Here is a 20176-nt window from a genome sequence, read left to right on the forward strand (position 1 = left end):
TGATTTACACAGTCAAATGCCTTTGACAGATCACAAAATATACCAGTTGCCCGCAGTTTTTTATCTAATGAATTAAGCACATTTTCACTGTAAGTGTATATAGCCTTCTCAATATCAGAACCCTTTAGAAATGTGAACTGTAAGTTTGACAGTATGTTATTTGAGATAAGATGGTTATAAAGCCGATATGATAAGCCGAATTTTTGAGAATGCTGGCAAAAGTGAAATTGTACGGAATTTTGATGCTATTTCTTTATCTCCCTTCTTAAACAGTGGCTTAACTTCAGCATATTTTAACCATTCAGGAATTATTCCACTGATGAACGACTGGTTACACATAGCTTAATATGTTACTAAACTCAGAATCGCACTCTTTAATTAGCTTTGTTGATATTTCATCATACCCACTAGATGTTTTTGATTTTAATGATTTTATGATGGACATTATTTCTGCTGGGGTAGCGAGGGTCAAATTCATATTATGGAAATTACTTGAAATGTCTTGTCTGAGGTATTCCATAGCAGCATCTACAGAACCTGACAACTCCATCTTTTCAGTAACACTTATGAAATGTTTGTTAAAAAGTTCTGCAACACTATACACATCTGTCACCAATGTATCATTTACTCTTAATGCTATTTGTCCCTCTTCATGTCTGGTTCTACCGGTCTCCTCCTTCACTATATCCCATATTGTCTTTATTTTGTTATCTGATATGACTATCTTTTCTTTGTAATATATTTGCTTTGATGTCCGTATTACAGTCTTTAATATTTTGCAGTATTTCTTGTAATGTGCTATAGCATCAACATCGGAACTGTTTCGGATTGACAGATCCAGTTTTCTTTTTGTTTTACAAGATACCCCTATTCCTTGAGTAAGCCATGGCTTCTTTGTAGACTTTGCTCTAACCTTGTTAAGTTTTTGGGGTAAACAGTGTTCGAATAAGGTAAGCACTTTATTAGCAAAAGTTTTATATTTTTCATTCATGCCATGAGCACTGTAAACATCAGTCCAGTGAATGTTTCTGAGGAGTGTCTTAAAATAATCAATTTTTGGCTTATTGATTATCCTCTTGAGCTCAGATTTAACAGATTTTATACTATTCAGTGTTAATATTTAACAGAAGAAACTGCATGTCATGATCTGAGAGGCCATTGACTATTGGTTTTGTAATATAATGTTGTTCATTGGACTTTTCTATAAAGATATTATCAATGGCTGTTTATGAGCAATTGGCTACCCTAGTGGGGAACTTTACAGTGGGAATTCTACATCCATCTACATCCACATCCATACTCCGCAAGCCACCTGACGGTGTGTGGCAGAGGGTACTTTGAGTACCTCTTTTGGTTCTCCCTTCTATTCCAGTCTCTTACTGTTCGTGGAAAGAAAGATTGGCGGTATGCCTCTGTGTGGGCTCTAATCTCTCTGATTTTATCCTCATGGTCTCTTCACAAGATATACATAGGAGGGAGCAATATAATGCTTGATTCCTCGGTGAAGGTATGTTCTCGAAACTTAAACAAAAGCCCGTACCGAGCTACTGAGCGTCTCTCCTGCAGTCTTCCACTGGAGTTTATCTATCATCTCCGTAACGCTTTAGCGATTACTAAATTGATTGAATTATAGTGTTAGTAACTCAAATAAGTTCTTATTGGGAGAGTCTTTAAGTAAATCTACATTGAAATCACCAGCAACCACTATTTCTCTGTTTTTGGTTGTTGAATGGGCCAGTAAAGTTTCAAGGTGGTTTATGAACAGATCAAAGTTAGCTGCAGGTGCTCGATATACACTTAATATTATGAAGGATTTTTTGTGAAATTCTACTTCTGTTGCACATGCTTCCATATGCTGTTCTAGGCAAAATTTGTGAATGTCTATGTTCTTAAATTTATGACAGCTCCTGATGAATGTGGCAACTCCTCCTTTCTCCATTTCTGATCTACAAAAGTGAGGTGCTAACCTAAACCCTATAACACTTAGAAGTTCTATACCAGTGGTCACATGATGTTCAGAGAGGCAGATTATGTCAGCTGGGTTTGAAGACTCTAATTCACCTATGCAGATAATTAATTCATCAATTTTATTTCTCAGTCCTCGAATATTTTGATGCAATAAAGATAGCTGACATTTCACATTGACTGAGTTAAAATTGGGTAGAGTTAAAATATCTGCTGACTGTTGAAAATTCTTAACCAATGGCTGTCTATGCTGATGTAATAATCTAGAATTATGTTTTTTGGTTTCTTTTTCAAACTGAAGGTTTGTCTCAGTCCTAACCTCTCTTAAAATTTGGTTTCTTTCTGTCCTCACTACCGTAAAAAAAGGGTCTTTTCTGAACCCTATAACCACTGGTATTTTATCACTCATGACAGTGCCTCCCCCCTTTAACTTTCCTGCCATTTTCCCAGCCAGTTTACCCTTCCCCTTCCTGTTGAGGTGAAGGCCATGCCTAGTATAATCCCACCTATTGGGAGAATCAACAGGAACCACACTAATGTGTGACCCTGCACCCGACATAAACAACCGTTCCAACTCCAAATTAACTCTCTTAACAGAAGAGTTCAAATGAGGTCGGTCCTGTCGCCCAAGTACAGATACAAACTCAACACTAGTATGCTTTGATGCTGATGCAGTCTTTGCCAGGTCACACTCTATACTGTACCCAGGATCTCTGTCAATACTATTACCTGCCCCACCCACTATAACCATGGTGTCTTCCTTAGTGAAATCTTTGCAAAGTGATCCTAAATCCTCTGTCACCTGCTCCAGACCAGCACTAGGTTTTAAAAAAATGGTGACCTGGTATTCTGATCCTAGTTCATCCTGCAAAAGTTGGCCAACACATCTTCCATGGGAACTACCTAACAACAACGCTTTCTTTCTCTTTACTGATTTCCCTACTTTCTTACTTTTCAATTTGCTGCTGAAAGTTTGTTGTGCCCTGTCTACACCTGCAACTGCTTGAGACTCACCAGTTTCTAACAGAAGCAACAGATCAAATCTATTTTCCACATTCACCACGAAGCTGTCAGATAAAGTTCTAGGCCTGTTCCTCCTGTTGCCTGTTGCCACTTCCCACCTCTCTCTACCCTTCTCCCTCCTTAACCTGTCAAGATCTCCCCTGGCCTTGTCTAACTCAGCCTGAAGGGCGGCAATTTTCCCCTCCTGTTCTAGTATCTTCCTATCTCTACAACAAATCCTACAAAATCACTGATGAGTCTTATTTACTTCCCCTATTCCCATGCCACTACAGTCACCCACATGGAAAAAACTACAGCACCCATCACACCGAAGCCCCGACCTAACAATTGTACGGCAAGTCAAGCATTTTTCACTCATGATAAATGTAATAGCTTATTAAGAATAAGTCAGTTAAATTACAGATAAACATGAAAATATGGTTCCACAAACTTGGCCTATACACAACTGTGTGTAAACAAAAACAACAGTGCAAAGTTTCTGAAACAACAACTTAAACTTTACGCTACTTTCCGGAAATGCTAGTTAAATAATGAAGAGGTACGCTACAGTTAAATTGCTGGAGAGAGCAAGCCACAAATATCCAACTAGCCTTTTGAACCAAAATATGATAACACCAGCATATAAAAATCACACATGGCAGCTGTAATAGCTTGTACATTGGCCAAACAGGAAGAAATTTGAATGTGAGATATAAAGAATGCATTAGAGAGAATGAATGTAATCAGTGAAGCTTCTTTCTACACTTGAAAAATCAAAAGCACACTGTTGATGTGATCGAAAATGCACTACAGATTCTGCACAGAATACCAAAAGGATTTGCAACGAACATTCGTGAAGAATTAGAAATCTTCAGTACTGGAGAAAATACCCACAAGAAATATTAAACAAACCTACAGAATTTAGACACAAGTACTACCTCAAAAACTTTATTGAAGTTTAAGAACACAAAAATGTATGACTTGGAGGTAACAAATGAAACAACCAAAGACATTTGTAACAAGTTTAAGTTAATAAAATAATATCACTGTTCATCTCCACACTCTTTGTAAACATACAGTGTTGTAAGAGCGGAACTATCGAACTGCTGTCATGTCATGATTAACATTTTAGTTTCAACATCTTGACATCACTTACCATCTTATTAAGGCAGTGACAGCTATAAAACAGTCCACTAACAATGTAAATGGACATCATATCAGTCTAGACATGAGTACAATACAGCTACGTTAATGTAAATGACATTGGCATCCATACCTGTTCTCACCAATATTGTGATTGCAGGCACTTGAAAATGGCAATAAAGTCGAAGCAGTCTATTGTAAATAAAGATCACTTATTATAAGCAGCTATTTGGTGCATCTACTCTGATAATCATGTCTTTATCAGACATATGTTGTGCTGCTGGCCCTAAAGAAGAAATATTCTTTTATTATTACTTTGAGCTGTATTTACTAGTGTTGGATAGTTTCTTGGTCACTGATTATGTTGCATACTCATTTGGCTCAACAGCTCTCCAGTTATGTGCTTCATTTGTTTCTAGAGCTTGCAGACCCCAAACATGAGAAATAACTGTGCATTTCTAGGCTTGAACTACCACAGAATTGCATTGTGTGTGTGTGTGTGTGTGTGTGTGTGTGTTGGCGCGCGCACACGCGCAAGATAGAGAGAGAGCGAGAGATAGAGAGAGAAACTACAGTTTAAAATAAATTTTTAAATACATAGAGAAACAGTCTGTGTTACCTATTCTTTAAATGCAAATGTTTTATGTTAGGCTTTATCATGACTTGTGAATATCAATTGAAACTAAAAGTTTACTGTAACCAGTCACAATTTAAGGTGTTACCTGTACTTTTCAAGTTGCAATAAATTTATGCAGCCTTGGGACATGTGAATTGAAAGTGATTGGTATGGAGGGCAGAGAGGATGGGGGGTGTAAAGAACGTGTATTAGTATAGTGATTTTTTTTTGCTCAATATTTCTGTGTTAATTATATCTTCATTTTTAAATATCTTTATTTTTACAGTCGCGCCAATCCTGGCATGAGGATAGCCAACAGACAGAAAGCCAGGGGAGAAGCTCAGTAGGTCCTGAATCATCAGAAGGTGGTAATGATTCAGATGTCAGTACAGATGATATGCAGTCTCAAAGAACGCCTCGTAAGTCTTCAGCTCATTCTTTCTTCTTCTCCTGCATGTGACACAGCCTCCATTCCCCATTGCTTAAAGACACACAATACTGTCTCACTGTTTCTTAGATGTTTAGTATTGCATTGTGTGACTAATTATAATGTGATGCAACATATGGTATGTGTGTTCAGCAGGATGCAGAGCACAATTTTGTAAATAACTTTTGATTTTAAATGATATGTATGCTTTTCTACAGCATAATTTTTGTTTCATGTTAACTCTTTGTGGTTTTTGTCAGTATTATGTTGTCTGTTCTGAGGATAATCTTACCATGTCTGTGGCATTTGATGAGCCACTAATTTCTCCTCAATCAATCTGGAGTTAGTCACCTTGGGGGCAATGAGTTTCAGTGGTCTTCTCTAATTTTATACTCTATTTGTGCTTCAGTGGCCATTGTATGGCACAGCAATAGACAATTGTGTCACAGGGTGCAGACTGTGAGGATAGTATGAACGTCAGTTAAAAGAAATCTCAGCCTCAAGATCATTATAGTTGCCAATGAGGTGAATAGTGACTGAGATGAAACATTCATAATTGAGCAACGTTTGGGGCCTGCAGTATCCCGGCTGTCTTAGAAAAATTTAGAACAGTGAGGCTCTTTAGAAACTAGGGGATGGAGCAGTTTGGAAAAGGTATCGAATTTTCCATTCAGAAAGACATTCTCTATATTGTAGGTACTCTTAAATCTATAAAGCAATTTTGAAATGGAGCAATTTCAGTGGAAACATTGACGTACCCTCGCAGATCACTAGATTACCTGGAGATAATGCAGCTACTATTGAAGTTTGCAGGACCCATAATTTTAGTAAATATGTTGTATCCTGCTGAGATTTAGTTGAGTATAGAGCAGAAGGGGCTTAAAGAAGAAAGACAGGGAAGAAGTATGAAAATTTACCTCTCCTGTGCTGCCAAAATATGTAACAGCTGGATTTCCCCATATTGAAGTGAGACCTTACATTTTAAATCCCACGAGATGTTTTTAAGTGTCATCAAAGGGGACATACTGGCATGAAATCCCATAAGATGGTTTTAAGTATTAACAATGTGGACATACTGCCATGTCATGCGATGATCATGCAACTTGTGGTAAATTTGGGAAAGCTACGTGAGAGGCAGTGAAACCTTGCTTAGTACCACCAAAGCAGAAAGCAAACAATGAAAAGAAAGACAACTGAGCCATCAATCCCTGCATCATTTGTTCTACCAGACAAATCAGAAGCTGATCAGTCCATAAATGATAAGTAAATTGATGTATGCGTGGCAAGGGCATACCCAGTTAGGGGCAGGGGAGGACATCTCACCATCCACCTCTTTCCCCGGAAGAAAGATTTCTTCACAAACTGAATTGGCAACTTGCCCTGTGAGAGAGACAGTTCAGTATCAGTTTGAAGAAAGCCAAAACATGAAATGAATATCAGCTAGTAGCAAATGGATTCAGAGTGATTTGTTATGAAATCTCATTCATCGTAAAACACGCATCACATCTATTTCAGTATAAGGGAGTCATTGGAATACTCTGTATTTGTGGGCAATCTCACTATAATTTTGCCCCTTCTCCAACCCTGCAACAGCAGCACATTTGCCCCAGCTGATGTTAATGGGACTGAAGAAGATGACACTATGCACAGGCTTCAAATTCTTGATGGAGGAAATTGTATGCACTGAATTCTGCTGTTTGTGGTGTGTGTGTGTATGTGTGTCCCACCTGTTTTGGTAATGAGAAGCACCATTGTGAGCGTGAAATAATTTGAGGGCTTCAAGCGTGCTGTTTGATTTCAAAGTGACTGGATCCCATATTGTACTAAACATCTTAAAACACCTATCACAGATATTAGGGAGAAGACAGAGGTCTACCACAGTTTTACAGATCTTTTGGGCAGTTCTGGTTATATTATGGGTGCCAGGTATATGGATCATCAGGGCCTATCCATAGGGAAATAATACTACAAATGCCATTGACCAAAAGTGGTTGAGCCTGGTCACATGCGCCTACAAGACCATTTCCATTTCTAGTCTTTCCATACCCTTGTGCAAGCACGGTTATAAATATGGTGATGGAACATACTAGCAGAATGTAAATAATTTATGAGTATAGGTAACAACTCACCATGTAGTAGAGATGTCGATTTCTTGATAGGCACATAAACGAGATTGAAAACCTGCTAGCTTTCGGGCAAATCTGTGATGAGTTCCTAATATTCTAAAGTTGTGTAACATGAACCTTCTCAATACTATATCATTTTAGCAAGTGTAATTCTCTCTGCAGAGAATTATAGGTAGTTTCAAGAATTGTCCATGACTGTTGTGTACTAGCACACAGAGGATCTCCCCACAGTATCATATATACCTGTATACTTAATTGTGTTTGTATTGTGTTAAGTTGGCAGTTGGAAAGTTTGTACAGCATGAAAAAAAGTGTTTTCATGCTGAAATGAGCTGTCATTTTGAGTGTACGTGACCTGCGTAATGGGGATCAAATGATGGCGGAGGAGGATTTCATTGTGATCACTATTAACTGACCTGTGTAAGAATCCATTCCATACCACAAGGAAACAACCTACAGGTTAGCTTAACTCCCATCAGCAGACACCAGTACTAATCAACTTAACTGAGTCACTTTTTACAGTAAACTCTGAATTAACAAACATGCTTTTAAGGAAATCTTGCTTTTAACAAATTCTGTCAATCCCGGCAAAACTCCCATAAGAACAGTGTTATTTCTCCCTGTTTTTAATAAACCCTCCTATAAAAAAGCTGGCTTTTAAGGAATGAACATGAAACATTCTGGAAATTAAAATTCAATTTTTTCTCAAAGCCTAACACTTCCAAGTGAGTTTCGATTTCTTCCAGTTTCACACAGATCTTCTTTGTCATGTGACAGTAGCATATGATAACTGATCCTTTCAGTCAACATGTACCTCTATCAAATACCATTGTGGTGATACTGGAAAAAGAGTTGAATGAATCAGAAATTGTTTCGTGCCCTGCCTACCAAGCCACCCTGGTCACATGATCTGACATCACAGCCACTGAGTTATGAAGCGTGAACCATTAAGTCGTGTCTTTGTTATTGTTGAATTTATCAGTCTTACTTATGTGGAGTGTCCTCCCCCAATAGCTGAGTGGTCAGTGCGACAGAATGTCAATCCTAAGGGCTTGGGTTCGATTCCTGGCTGGGTTGGAGATTTTCTCCGCTCAGGGACTGGGTGTAGTGTTGTCCTAATCATCATCATTTCATCCCCATCGATGAACAAGTCGCCGAAGTGGTGTTAAATCGAAAGACTTGCACCCGGTGAACGGTCTACCTGATGGGAGGCCCTAGTCACACGACATTTACATTTATGTGGAGCTATGACCTGCAAACATAGAAAGCTCTAAATTCAGAAAAAGGTGTCATCCACAATGCCGAAGACAGTCACAACATAAAACTTTCCGACATGGTGAAGAAGTATGATTTGTACTGTCTTGATTGTGCAGCATTCCGAAAAACAAGAAAGCATTGTTAATGCCAAAGTTAGTGTTCCTCTGGTTGTGAAAAGGAGAACATTCACATGTCAGTGTTCAGTGATGTGGAAACTATTATTTTGAAGTGTTTTCAAGGAATGAGAAGTGGCTGCATTCCTCTAAGTGGAAACGTACTGCAACAGAAGGCTTGGGAAATGAGCCTGAAGGTTGTTGTTGAAAATTTCGGTCTGTTGAATGGCTGGTTACGTCTTTTTTTTTTTTAAAAAAAAAGTCCTAATCTCTTATTTCAGAATGTAAGTGGAGAGAGTGAGACTGTGGATGTAGAATGCGTAAACCAGTGGAATAACTTTACATTGGCATGATTAATGAGTCTAGAGACTTTTTAAAACAGATGAAACTGGTGTCTTTTACTATTTACTTACTGCGAAAACATATTCTGTTATGGGAGAAAAATGCCATGGAAGAAAAAAAAGAGTAAAGAATGACTGAACTATTGTGTGTAAATAGTGATAGAAGTGAGAAGTTGCCTCCGTCATTAATAGGGAAATTTAAATCTCCCAGGTGTTTTAAAACCATAAAAGTGCTACCTTGTACAAGGAGAAGAGCCGTGCCTGGATGGCAATGGAAATCTCTCTAAGATTTCTAAGGCATTTAGATGCCAAGATAAATGTATCAGGTAGGAAAATAGTGCTTGTTATTGACCAATGCCCTGTACACCCCAAGGGAACACCATTTCCAAGGAGTGTAGAAGTTGTGTTCTTTCCATGGAACTGCACGAGTCAGCTGCAGACTTTGGACCTGGGCGTTCCAGAAGTCAGTTACATTCTGTGATAGAAAGGAAGTGATGAGAGTCAACTTTCAGCAGTGGAAGGATATGTATGTTGTTGCCTGGAATCATGTGATACAACAGAATGTGTTAAATAATTCCGCAAAGGCTAGTTGTACATCAGTTGCTGTTGAAGATGACATTGTTCCTGAAGTAGAATGAAGGTGACAAAGAAGAAGTAGAGGCCATTGCAGTAAGTTTTGCAGCTACTGTGCAAGGAATTATTATTGCCAGGAACTACTTTTCCTCTTTTAAGGTAGATGAGTCAGTTCTAACAAACATCAACCAACTGGAGCAATAGCTGTGTTCTGTGTAAAGTGTGATGAGATTATATATATCTGTGTGTGTGTGTGTGTGTGTGTGTGTGTCTCCTGTATTTCAATTTGTAGCAGATTATTGGCGAGTTTGTATGTAATTAAATAGCTCGTTAAATCACCTAAGCAGCTTCAGTCATGATTCTGGGTCACTCCTTCCATGTACATAGGCAAAACCCTCATTTAAGGGAATTTAGGTTCCCAGAGACTCATTAAAAAGGTATTTGGCTGTAGTTAGTTTCTTGCACATTTCATGAAGAATAATTGTAATCTCTCAGTATCATGTGGACCCAGTCAGGCTCTTAAGCTACTTGTGGCCTTTTTTCCATATAGTGGTTGATACTTAATCTCTTCAGTTCCACTAGTAGGAAAGCTGGTTTATCCATTAAATGTTTGTCACATGTAATCACATGACCTACAAGGTCAAGAAAATGTAATTATTTTTAATAAGTAATGACTGGATTTTCCAAAAAGTTGTGTGTCATATATGACACACGTGAAACGTTACAAAATACTGGAAAGTATTATCATGGTTCTGCAAGGAGGTAATATTCCATTACCAGTTTATTGACAATAAAATAGGGTTGGTTCAAGATAGACAGGACACAATTAAATGAATAGAAACACTTGCTGAACCTCGACATTATTTTACTGTTCTTCTGCTGCTTGAATGTGAAGCTGGGTGGCAGTAAACTGCTGTCTCACTGCACTTTCTCCACCTTTTAGTTACTTATTCTTTATGTGCTTTCTTCATAATGCTGAATAGGATTCCATTGATGTTTTTTCATTAATTGTAATTAGACATCAGAAATCTGCATCTTCCAACAGGTCAGTCACTTGCAATGATAAGATCCAGTTTATATTCACTAACTGCAATCATTACAGTTTTATTTCAAGTGATGAGGGTAATTGAAAGTCGTATATAATAGGTGCAGATTGTTTTAATGATTGCTTGTAATTTTTACACAGATGCAACTGCATGACAGTAGTGGATAGTGCTGCCTCACTTACTTCTTATTTAATGTGTGTTGCTTCCTTGTTTGCAGTAGGTTGTGAGTGAGATGTGAATGTCTGCAGTGTTGCAGTAGTATTAGGAAGTGTTAATTCATGATTTTAAGATACATTAGAAGAGTGGAAATGGAAAATATTTTGAGTGCTATTTTTTTCACAAAGTGTGTTCTCAGTACTCTGTTGCATGACTCTTGACTTGATTCATGTGCCAAACCATGAACAAAGTCTTTCAGACACACGTTAGTAGATGGCGCATAGACTTTGTGCCAAGCTGTGCTTCCCTCTGGAGTTCAAAAATTTAAAAGATATGGGAAGTGGTTTTTGTTGATTACAGTTCTACCAGTTAAAAGCGTAACACTGTATTTCTGTACTTGTATTATCATAAATAAAATGTAGTGCATCAGTATTAATTGCATTTGGAGCAAAAACTTACTTTCTGGTATTTTGCCAAAACCTGGCATTTTTTAGTCCATAGCTGTGCATAAATTACAAGTTGATTCATGAAAAGAAGAAAACAGCGACCATTCACCATTAATAATGCTGTTTATTTACACAAATAGCCCTACTACTGGTTTCAAACTGATGGGTCATCTTTAGACAGATGTTCATGTTTATATTACATATTTTGTTGTTGTTTACATTATTTTATTCTTGTACCAGAAACCTATATATTATGTACACAGTTGTGACTATATTACTTTTGCCAAAACTTTGCCACTTACAGTGCATTTTCTGCTACTTGATGAAGTTCATTTTCTGTGTGGGAGGCTGGACACGGTCGGCATGGAAGTCTCTGATAAACAACATCTTGATCAGTGTAGCCCCATCTTGCCAAACTCCAGATCTCAGTCTGTTCTGGGACTTCCAGATCATCCATTTCTCATCATGGCCAGTAGGTAGGATTTTTGAAACTCTATTCCAGCCAGAGGGAAGGTAGGTCGTAGCCCTCCATAGTTGCAACCTAGCTTTTTCAGCAGTGGTTCAAAGTGCCGTTGATGTTCTTAAGAAACCCCTCCTTGATTTCAGTCATTGTGGGTGAGGTTCGTGCCCATACAGAGGATGCGTTCTCTCGAGCTCCACTCCCTTTATTTCCTCATTCACGACTGTTTCTCTTTGAAAAGGAGCTGCTGCTGTTCCTGTGAGGTGATAAAGCCATTGTCTGTGTGAGATTTAAATCAATCTGTTGTGATACTGCAGGTGTCATTGAGAGCTATGTCCACCTGTGTGGCATGTATTGAATTATACCAAGTAGGACATACAGAGGTTTGTAGAGTTTCAGGTTGACTACCCCACTGTGATCTGGTCAGTTTCCCTAGAAGATTGTTCCTGGTGGAAGCTTATGAGTTGCAGTTCATGTAGTGCTTCTTGAAACTAAGAGATCTATCAGGTGTCACTCCTAGGTATTTTGGGGTCTCATGGTGTTCCAGTTCAACACCTGACCATGCTATCTTTAATTTCAACTAGCTTCCCTGTTTCTCAAATAAAAACTCACACACTTGTGAGATTTGGTTTAAGTTGGTTTGTGTTGTTGTATCTGTAAAGTTCTTTAAGGGCATCTGTGAGGGTGTTCTCAACTGATTCAAAATCTGTGCTCTGGGTGGCTAGAGTAAGGCCATCAGCACAAATTAGTTTCTGAGAACAAAATAGCCATCAACTAATGTGAACACCACCACATGTAATATAAGCATGAATATCTATCTGAAGATGAAGCTGTTGATCCGAAACTGTGTAACAGCGCTATAGTATTATTAACAGTGTCTGGTTGCTGTTTTCTTCTTTGTTGGAATCAATTTGTAAAAACTTCCTTATTGGCACTTGGAACCAGTCAGTTTCCTGGTATGCCACTTAGTACATTCTTAATAATGTATTTATTTTGTAATTTGTCTTTTTATTTTTCACTGTAATGCCATGAGCAACATAATTCTGTAGTATCAAAATACCTGATCACTTTTTTTTCTATAAAAATCAGTTATTCTGTTGCCATTATCCATCAACTTTTTATTTACAGTATCTGCTCCCAGTTGCAGACAAGATCTGTGACTCTAATCTAATCTAATCTAAGAATGGAAAGATTTTTGTAATTAGTAACTCTTCCATGTCTTCGTATGCATGAAGTGGCACTCGCCACTGTCTTGCAGACCTATCACTTGGGTACTGCAGTCTGAAATAAAAGAGTTCAAAATTGCATTTTTCATCAAAATGTTTCAATTATGTATGTCTTCTAATTTTACTTATAACATTTTCAGGTACACTCGCTGACAATTTTACGGATAACACACTGAGCTTAGGAACAGCTGGAACTAGGAGAGCTGTGTATTACACAGAAGAAAGTAATGGTGTAAAGGAATCTGGAAATGAAAGCTATGTAAGAAATTTGAATAAATATTTTCCATAGGTTATTGATGCACTATTTTTGCTGGTAAACAGGTTATTCATACAGAATTTATGTTTCTTACCTACCTCTTGAAGAGTGAAAACTTTCCACACAAAATGTTCCCCTCTTAGTGAGCAGACTTAGCACCATACTTACCTTGATAATCAGTAAAGGAAAATTCAGGATGGCTATTATGTTTATAGAATTATAGATCACTTGTCTTGAAAACAGTGTGCAATTGACCCAGAAAATGAACTATTTTAGCAGGAACTTATGAGTTTTGGCCATAACTGACCTATTTTAGATCATAAAATGGATGCAGTAGATCGCTTTTCACCAAATAGAAGATGTGCTGAGCAGCACACACAACCTACGCCATATCCATTCTGATCATTCTCCTGCTCCCAACCCCCTTGCCTTAAGGGCATGTTGAACAGTCGAGCACTAGACTTGTCCTACACATATCCCTCCACCTATTCCAATCCTATTATTAGCATTTATGATGCCATCAAAGACAATCTCCCATCACGACATCCATTACGTATATTCATTCCCCTGTTACCATTCCACATAAGTATTTCATGGGTATGACCATGAACAAACTATCCACTCAGAGAAATATCTGGTGAGAAACTATTGCCAAAAGCTAGATAGACCACTGAGTGGTAGAGCTTGCTTATAATCTAATGTGGTTAGCTTTAATTTCTGCTTCACAAGCTGAGCAGGGTGTATACGACCCGGGAGATGCGGGAAAAACCCAGGAATTTTTTCATCCGGGAGAAAACCGGGAAAAACCCGGGATATTTTTAGAATTCTGGGAATTTTTCATTGTTTGAGTTATCAGTTAAATTTTTGTAATTTTAACTGGTAAGAATCGATACTCTAACAAAGGATATTACTGTATCCCGCTACTGCAGAATAATACTTCAACAATAAAACATAAACGAGAGAAAAAACGAAAATAACTTAAATTGCAAAGGAAGTGCGCCATATACGATGACGACACACAGTGCTCATGAAAGCGTCTGCCAATTGAAAATGTGTCAAAGGCTTTAGGAAGACTATGCAGTGCTTCATAACAACAAATTGCCTCCAATGAGCGTGAAGTCGCAACTGTTTACATTCGACTTGTTTTAGCACTTACGCGCGGGCTCATGCGCATGCTCAGTTGAGTCACGTTTGAGTAGTAGATCCTCCGACTTCCGGCTACAGGAATGTGGCTGTTGGCTGTGCAAGCAGTCGCAGCAAGCAGCTAGATGTTACCAGGAAAAGGGGGTGCCAAATTCATATTCTTTAGGAAAAAAAACTTGTTTCACAAAGTGCCTAGCATCCAGCGCACGTTTGTCTATCAATTATTCATATGATTTTGAAATGCTTCGCTTTTGGTTTTTGAACAATTTTGAACACATTTTAAGTTGATTTCTGAATAAATCATAAGTTGACTTTTGAATGCATGCATAGTGTACTTGATGTCTCTGTCAGGAGAATCCTCGTCACATCTAGAAATAAACTTTCCGCAGACAAAAGGGGGCAAGGCAATACGAGCTGAGGGAGTAAAGCCGAACGGATGAATGCCAATCACTGTCTGATTATGTGGTTGATTGTGTTTGCGAATGATGAGCGTTGTTATAATTACTAGCGAAATCCATAGATTCAGACTACCAGAATGGAAATAAACGACTAACGGGAATAACAAGTGAGAAAGATTATGTATTATCTTCTCGGTGTATCCAAGAAAATGAAATTTTGACAGAAATTTTTTGGCCAGATCGTTACACTAGTAAGGACCAGTTGTACAGTCCCCGGCTAGCAGACGTGTAAGTTCTATTCTGGAAGTAACGCGGAAAACGTGTTGTTGGAACACGTAATAACCCCTAACCAGAAAATAATCGCGGGATAACTAAACCTGTGATTCTGACAGGGTTAGTGAAGTTAATCAGTGAACAAATTTTGACAATGGCAGCAATAGCTTCAGAATTGGTGATGACAAGATTGTTAGAACGAGGAAGGAGAAGAAACGGGGGCATCACACAAATTATGGAAGACTAACATGATTCCAAATTTATATAAAAATTTCGTAATACTACTTTTCGATCTCATGCTTGAGAAGCTGGTGCGTTAGAATGAAATGTGAAACTATTTCCTAACATAAAGCTTTGTGCTTGTAGTAGGCCTAATAGGCATTTGATATTGTTACTTCGTGGATTATATTCTGTCTTGTTATAAAAATGGCCATTTGTGCCAAAACAGTCTCGTTTATTTGGTGTGTTACAAAATTGCTGCCATATTAGAATGGCCTATTTTGTTTTATCTAGCAGACAGTGACAAAATAGACGTAATCAGATCGAGAAACCACACCAGTCTTGGGTATTATTTGTATTAACAGCTTTTTCAGTATTAGATAATGACATTTCAATTTTTCATGTAGCAAAACGTTTGACGAACTTTGATGAGGTAATAGATTCTTTAGCAGAAAGGAAAGCAAACCATGTAAAGCTGTAGCAAGATTAGAGAGAAAAAAATGCTAGGAGCTAAGGTTTGAAGAAATGTGTAATTTCTTGCTTATCTCTTGTCAAAAAAATGGCTTTGAGCACTATGGGACTTAACTTCTGAGGTCATCAGTCCCCTAGAACTTAGAACTACTTAAACCTAACTAACCTAAGGACATCACACGCATCCATGCCCGAGGGAGGATTTGAACCTGCGACCGTAGCGGTCACGCGGTTCCAGACTGTAGCGCCTAGAACTACTCGGCCACCCCGGACGGCCTATCTCTTGTCAGTATTGGTTTTATATATTCTATATTTAATTTTATGTCACACAAAATAACAAATTATTAACTAATAGGCATTAAAGAGTTCAGATTTTCTGAAGAGTTCTTGTTTGCTCGACTTCAAATAATCCCATCTGCTATTAATTGCGAGATTTTTTTAAGAGGGGCAGGCTGTCAAACCAGCCGACTGGGAGCAGGAGAGGCACCACAGGACACATTTCAATTTTCACTCACCTGAATATAGTTCGGACGTGCGGTAGAAAAATGCTTTATGAAGAGGCATGGCACTGCACTTTGGCATACTTAAGACCAAATAATATGTCTTACATTTCCTCGAATACATATGTTTTATGTTTCAGACTTTTCATAAAGATGTGCGCTACCAGATGAACATTTTTGAAAATTATATTTTTTTTAGTATTGACTCGGTTCGCAAATGTCGTAGACCCGGGGCTGATGCGCAGAGCTGTCTGCACTGTAGTGGGTAGTCTCCACATGATCCGTGTTTACATTTAGTGATTTTGCTGTTTTCCCTTCGTTTACTCTCACGTCAAATGAAAACAAAACGGATATCTGTGGCTGGCAGCTATCAGGTGAATTAAAACACATTCACATAATTATGGAAGGCTACAATATGTCATTAGTTTCAGATTTTATTTTATTTCCACCTTTCTGACAGTCAAGCATTAATTGCCTTGCGGAACAATGAAGTTATTTTTGTCTGTTTGCTAAAGAAATTTGACTTTTATTAACCTTTTTCCGCAGAGGCAGTCAATGTACTTGAAATGAAATGTTTAATTCCAGAGTACTGGCTAGTTTCAACAGTTCGCTGCATTTCAAGTGCACGTTTTCATTTTCCAGCACGTATGGCATTATGTCATAATAAAGAACCAAACATGATATGATACAGTACTGGAACTCCAAGAAAATTTACATCCCGAAAACCACACTGAAAAGCTTAATATCAAGTCGAGGTCTACTTCATTGGGAATCTGGACATACAAATGTGCACTTTAAGTATGCACTTTAAATGTGCACATTTTAATATTGTTCACAGAATTCCGATGCTCTTGCAGTATCCTCTGATGTCTTGTTTCTTTTATGACATAATGTACACTCCTGGAAATTGAAATAAGAACACCGTGAATTCATTGTCCCAGGAAGGGGAAACTTTATTGACACATTCCTGGGGTCAGATACATCACATGATCACACTGACAGAACCACAGGCACATAGACACAGGCAACAGAGCATGCACAATGTCGGCACTAGTACAGTGTATATCCACCTTTCGCAGCAATCCAGGCTGCTATTCTCCCATGGAGACGATCGTGGGTAGTTGGAGTGATTTGAGAAACCTGATACGTCTAGATACGACTCCGACAGGTGACACGTACGTAAGCATCCTGTCTGGTCACCTGCATCCATTCATGTCCATTGTGCATTCCTATGGACTTGCCAATTCTAGCAGGACAATGCGACACGCCACACGTCCAGAATTGCTACAGAGTGGCTCCAGGAACATTCTTCCTCTAGCAACCAAACTCCCCAGACATGAACATTATTGAGTATATCTGGGATGTCTTGCAACGTGCTGTTCAGAAGAGATCTCCACCCCCTCGTACTCTTACAGATTTATGGACAGCCCTGCAGGATTCATGGTGTCAATTCTCTCCAGCACTACTACAGACATTAGTCGAGTGTATGCCACGTCATGTTGCGGCACTTCTGCGTGCTCGTGGTGTCTCTACACATTATTAGGTAGGTGTACCAGTTTCTTTGGCTCTTCAGTGTAAATCCTTCGTTCAGAAGGTACTACATTGTTTCTGTCTTCAATACCAGTCATTTTAGCAGCTTTCTGTCTAACATACACTCCTGGAAATTGAAATAAGAACACCGTGAATTCATTGTCCCAGGAAGGGGAAACTTTATTGACACATTCCTGGGGTCAGATACATCACATGATCACACTGACAGAACCACAGGCACATAGACACAGGCAACAGAGCATGCACAATGTCGGCACTAGTACAGTGTATATCCACCTTTCGCAGCAATCCAGGCTGCTATTCTCCCATGGAGACGATCGTAGAGATGCTGGATGTAGTCCTGTGGAACGGCTTGCCATGCCATTTCCACCTGGCGCCTCAGTTGGACCAGCGTTCGTGCTGGACGTGCAGACCGCGTGAGACGACGCTTCATACAGTCCCAAACATGCTCAATGGGGGACAGATCCGGAGATCTTGCTGGCCAGGGTAGTTGACTTACACCTTCTAGAGCACGTTGAGAGGCACGGGGTACATGCGGACGTGCATTGTCCTGTTGGAACAGCAAGTTCCCTTGCCGGTCTAGGAATGGTAGAACGATGGGTTCGATGACGGTTTGGATGTACCGTGCACTATTCAGTGTCCCCTCGACGATCACCAGTAGTGTACGGCCAGTGTAGGAGATCGCTCCCCACACCATGATGCCGGGTGTTGGCTCTGTGTGCCTCGGTCGTATGCAGTCCTGATTGTGGCGCTCACCTGCACGGTGCCAATCACGCATACGACCATCATTGGCACCAAGGCAGAAGCGACTCTCATCGCTGAAGACGACACGTCTCCATTCGTCCCTCCAGTCATGCCTGTCGCGACACCACTGGAGGCGGGCTGCACGATGATGGGGCGTGAGCGGAAGACGGCCTAACGGTATGCGGGACCGTAGCCCAGCTTCATGGAGACGGTTGCGAATGGTCCTCGCCGATACCCCAGGAGCAACAGTGTCCCTAATTTGCTGGGAAGTGGCGGTGCGGTCCCCTACGGCACTGCGTAGGATCCTACGGTCTTGGCGTGCATCCGTGCGTCGCTGCGGTCCGGTCCCAGGTCGACGGGCACGTGCACCTTCCGCCGACCACTGGCGACAACATCGATGTACTGTGGAGACCTCACGCCCCACGTGTTGAGCAATTCGGCGGTACGTCCACCCGGCCTCCCGCATGCCCACTATACGTCCTCGCTGAAAGTCCGTCAACTGCACATACGGTTCACGTCCACGCTGTCGCGGCATGCTACCAGTGTTAAAGACTGCGATGGAGCTCCGTATGCCACGGCAAACTGGCTGACACTGAGGGCGGCGGTGCACAAATGCTGCGCAGCTAGCGCCATTCGACGGCCAACACCGCAGTTCCTGGTGTGTCCGCTGTGCCGTGCGTGTGATCCTTGCTTGTACAGCCCTCTCACAGTGTCCGGAGCAAGTATGGTGGGTCTGACACACCGGTGTCAATGTGTTCTTTTTTCCATTTCCAGTAGTGTATGATCTTTCAATGTTTTACACGTACGTACATACGGGTTTCCTACGTCATGATAGCTACCCAAGCGCGGTGTCGCCTGTTATCTGCGCTTTCTGGAAACTGCTGAAACAAATGTATTTCTAACAGGTCGCGAGAAAATATTGCGAATAGTGGTTTGAAAAGCGTTACTTTCAAAGTAAATATCCTTTTACGTAAGTTGAACTATGTGCAAGAATGTACCATGAATTTATTAAATCACAGAGCATTTGACTCTTATTTAAAAATCAACTATTTGATGACATGCCATTTAGAAGAATTTCGAACCCTTAAGATCAGAAATTTATGTCATTATCAAAAATTTTACTAGCACATTTGTGTGATATATCTTAAAGTGTAACACGCGCAAAAAATATCAACAGTATATGCGAAAGCTTAGCTTCTCTTGCAGCTTGAGAACAATATTATATGTGAAAACTTTGCTTTTCTTCTAGCAACACTATGTATGTTAATTTAAGCTATTGACTTTCCCTGTTTGTGTGTTCATGCTACTTAACAGTGATGTTGCTGTTGGCAGACTACATCACATGTCCTATGCTCTGAATATCCGCTGTGATCGGCTGGTGAGATCACGTGACATGAGCTACGAACGGCCTACAAAAGCGCATCGAAATCTCGATTTCAATGCTTCGGAAAGTAATATGCGGTGTTTGGTGGAATTCCAGTGTATACTTTCATAATACGAAAATACGCAGTGTACATGTTGCTGCACATCAAAGATGTTTCCAAAATGTGTCTTTTCCCTGAGTTTCGTTTTCTAAAGTGCCGGGAAATTGAACCCCCGTGTATAAAACCATAACCATTCAAAGGATTGATAAGGGAAAATATACTGTCACTCGGGAGAAAGTGTATTTTTAACTGGGAAATCCGGGAAAAATCCGGGAATTTTTTTTCCTTGTCCCCGTATAC

At 39.7% G+C, this 20176-nt stretch overlaps 1 protein-coding gene and 1 long non-coding RNA gene across 3 annotated transcripts in view; one reads left to right on the forward strand and one right to left on the reverse strand.

The window, feature by feature from the left end:
• LOC126469717 (protein Daple) overlaps nucleotides 1-20176 on the forward strand; it is a 195271-nt gene that overhangs the window by 151033 nt on the left and 24062 nt on the right. Inside the window, exons 21-22 of the mRNA XM_050096907.1 lie at nucleotides 5013-5145; nucleotides 13038-13156. Of these exons, the coding sequence (XP_049952864.1) occupies nucleotides 5013-5145; nucleotides 13038-13156 (252 nt within the window). The remainder of the gene's footprint in view (nucleotides 1-5012; nucleotides 5146-13037; nucleotides 13157-20176) is intronic.
• The window catches only part of LOC126469718 (uncharacterized), a 66440-nt gene continuing 56861 nt past the window's right edge, over nucleotides 10598-20176 (reverse strand). For both annotated transcript variants that reach the window (XR_007586051.1, XR_007586052.1), the window contains exon 3: nucleotides 10598-12952. This is a non-coding gene — a long non-coding RNA (uncharacterized LOC126469718). The remainder of the gene's footprint in view (nucleotides 12953-20176) is intronic.

This window comes from Schistocerca serialis, chromosome 3 (genome assembly GCF_023864345.2).
Source record: "Schistocerca serialis cubense isolate TAMUIC-IGC-003099 chromosome 3, iqSchSeri2.2, whole genome shotgun sequence".
NCBI classification, from domain to species: Eukaryota; Metazoa; Arthropoda; class Insecta; order Orthoptera; family Acrididae; genus Schistocerca; species Schistocerca serialis.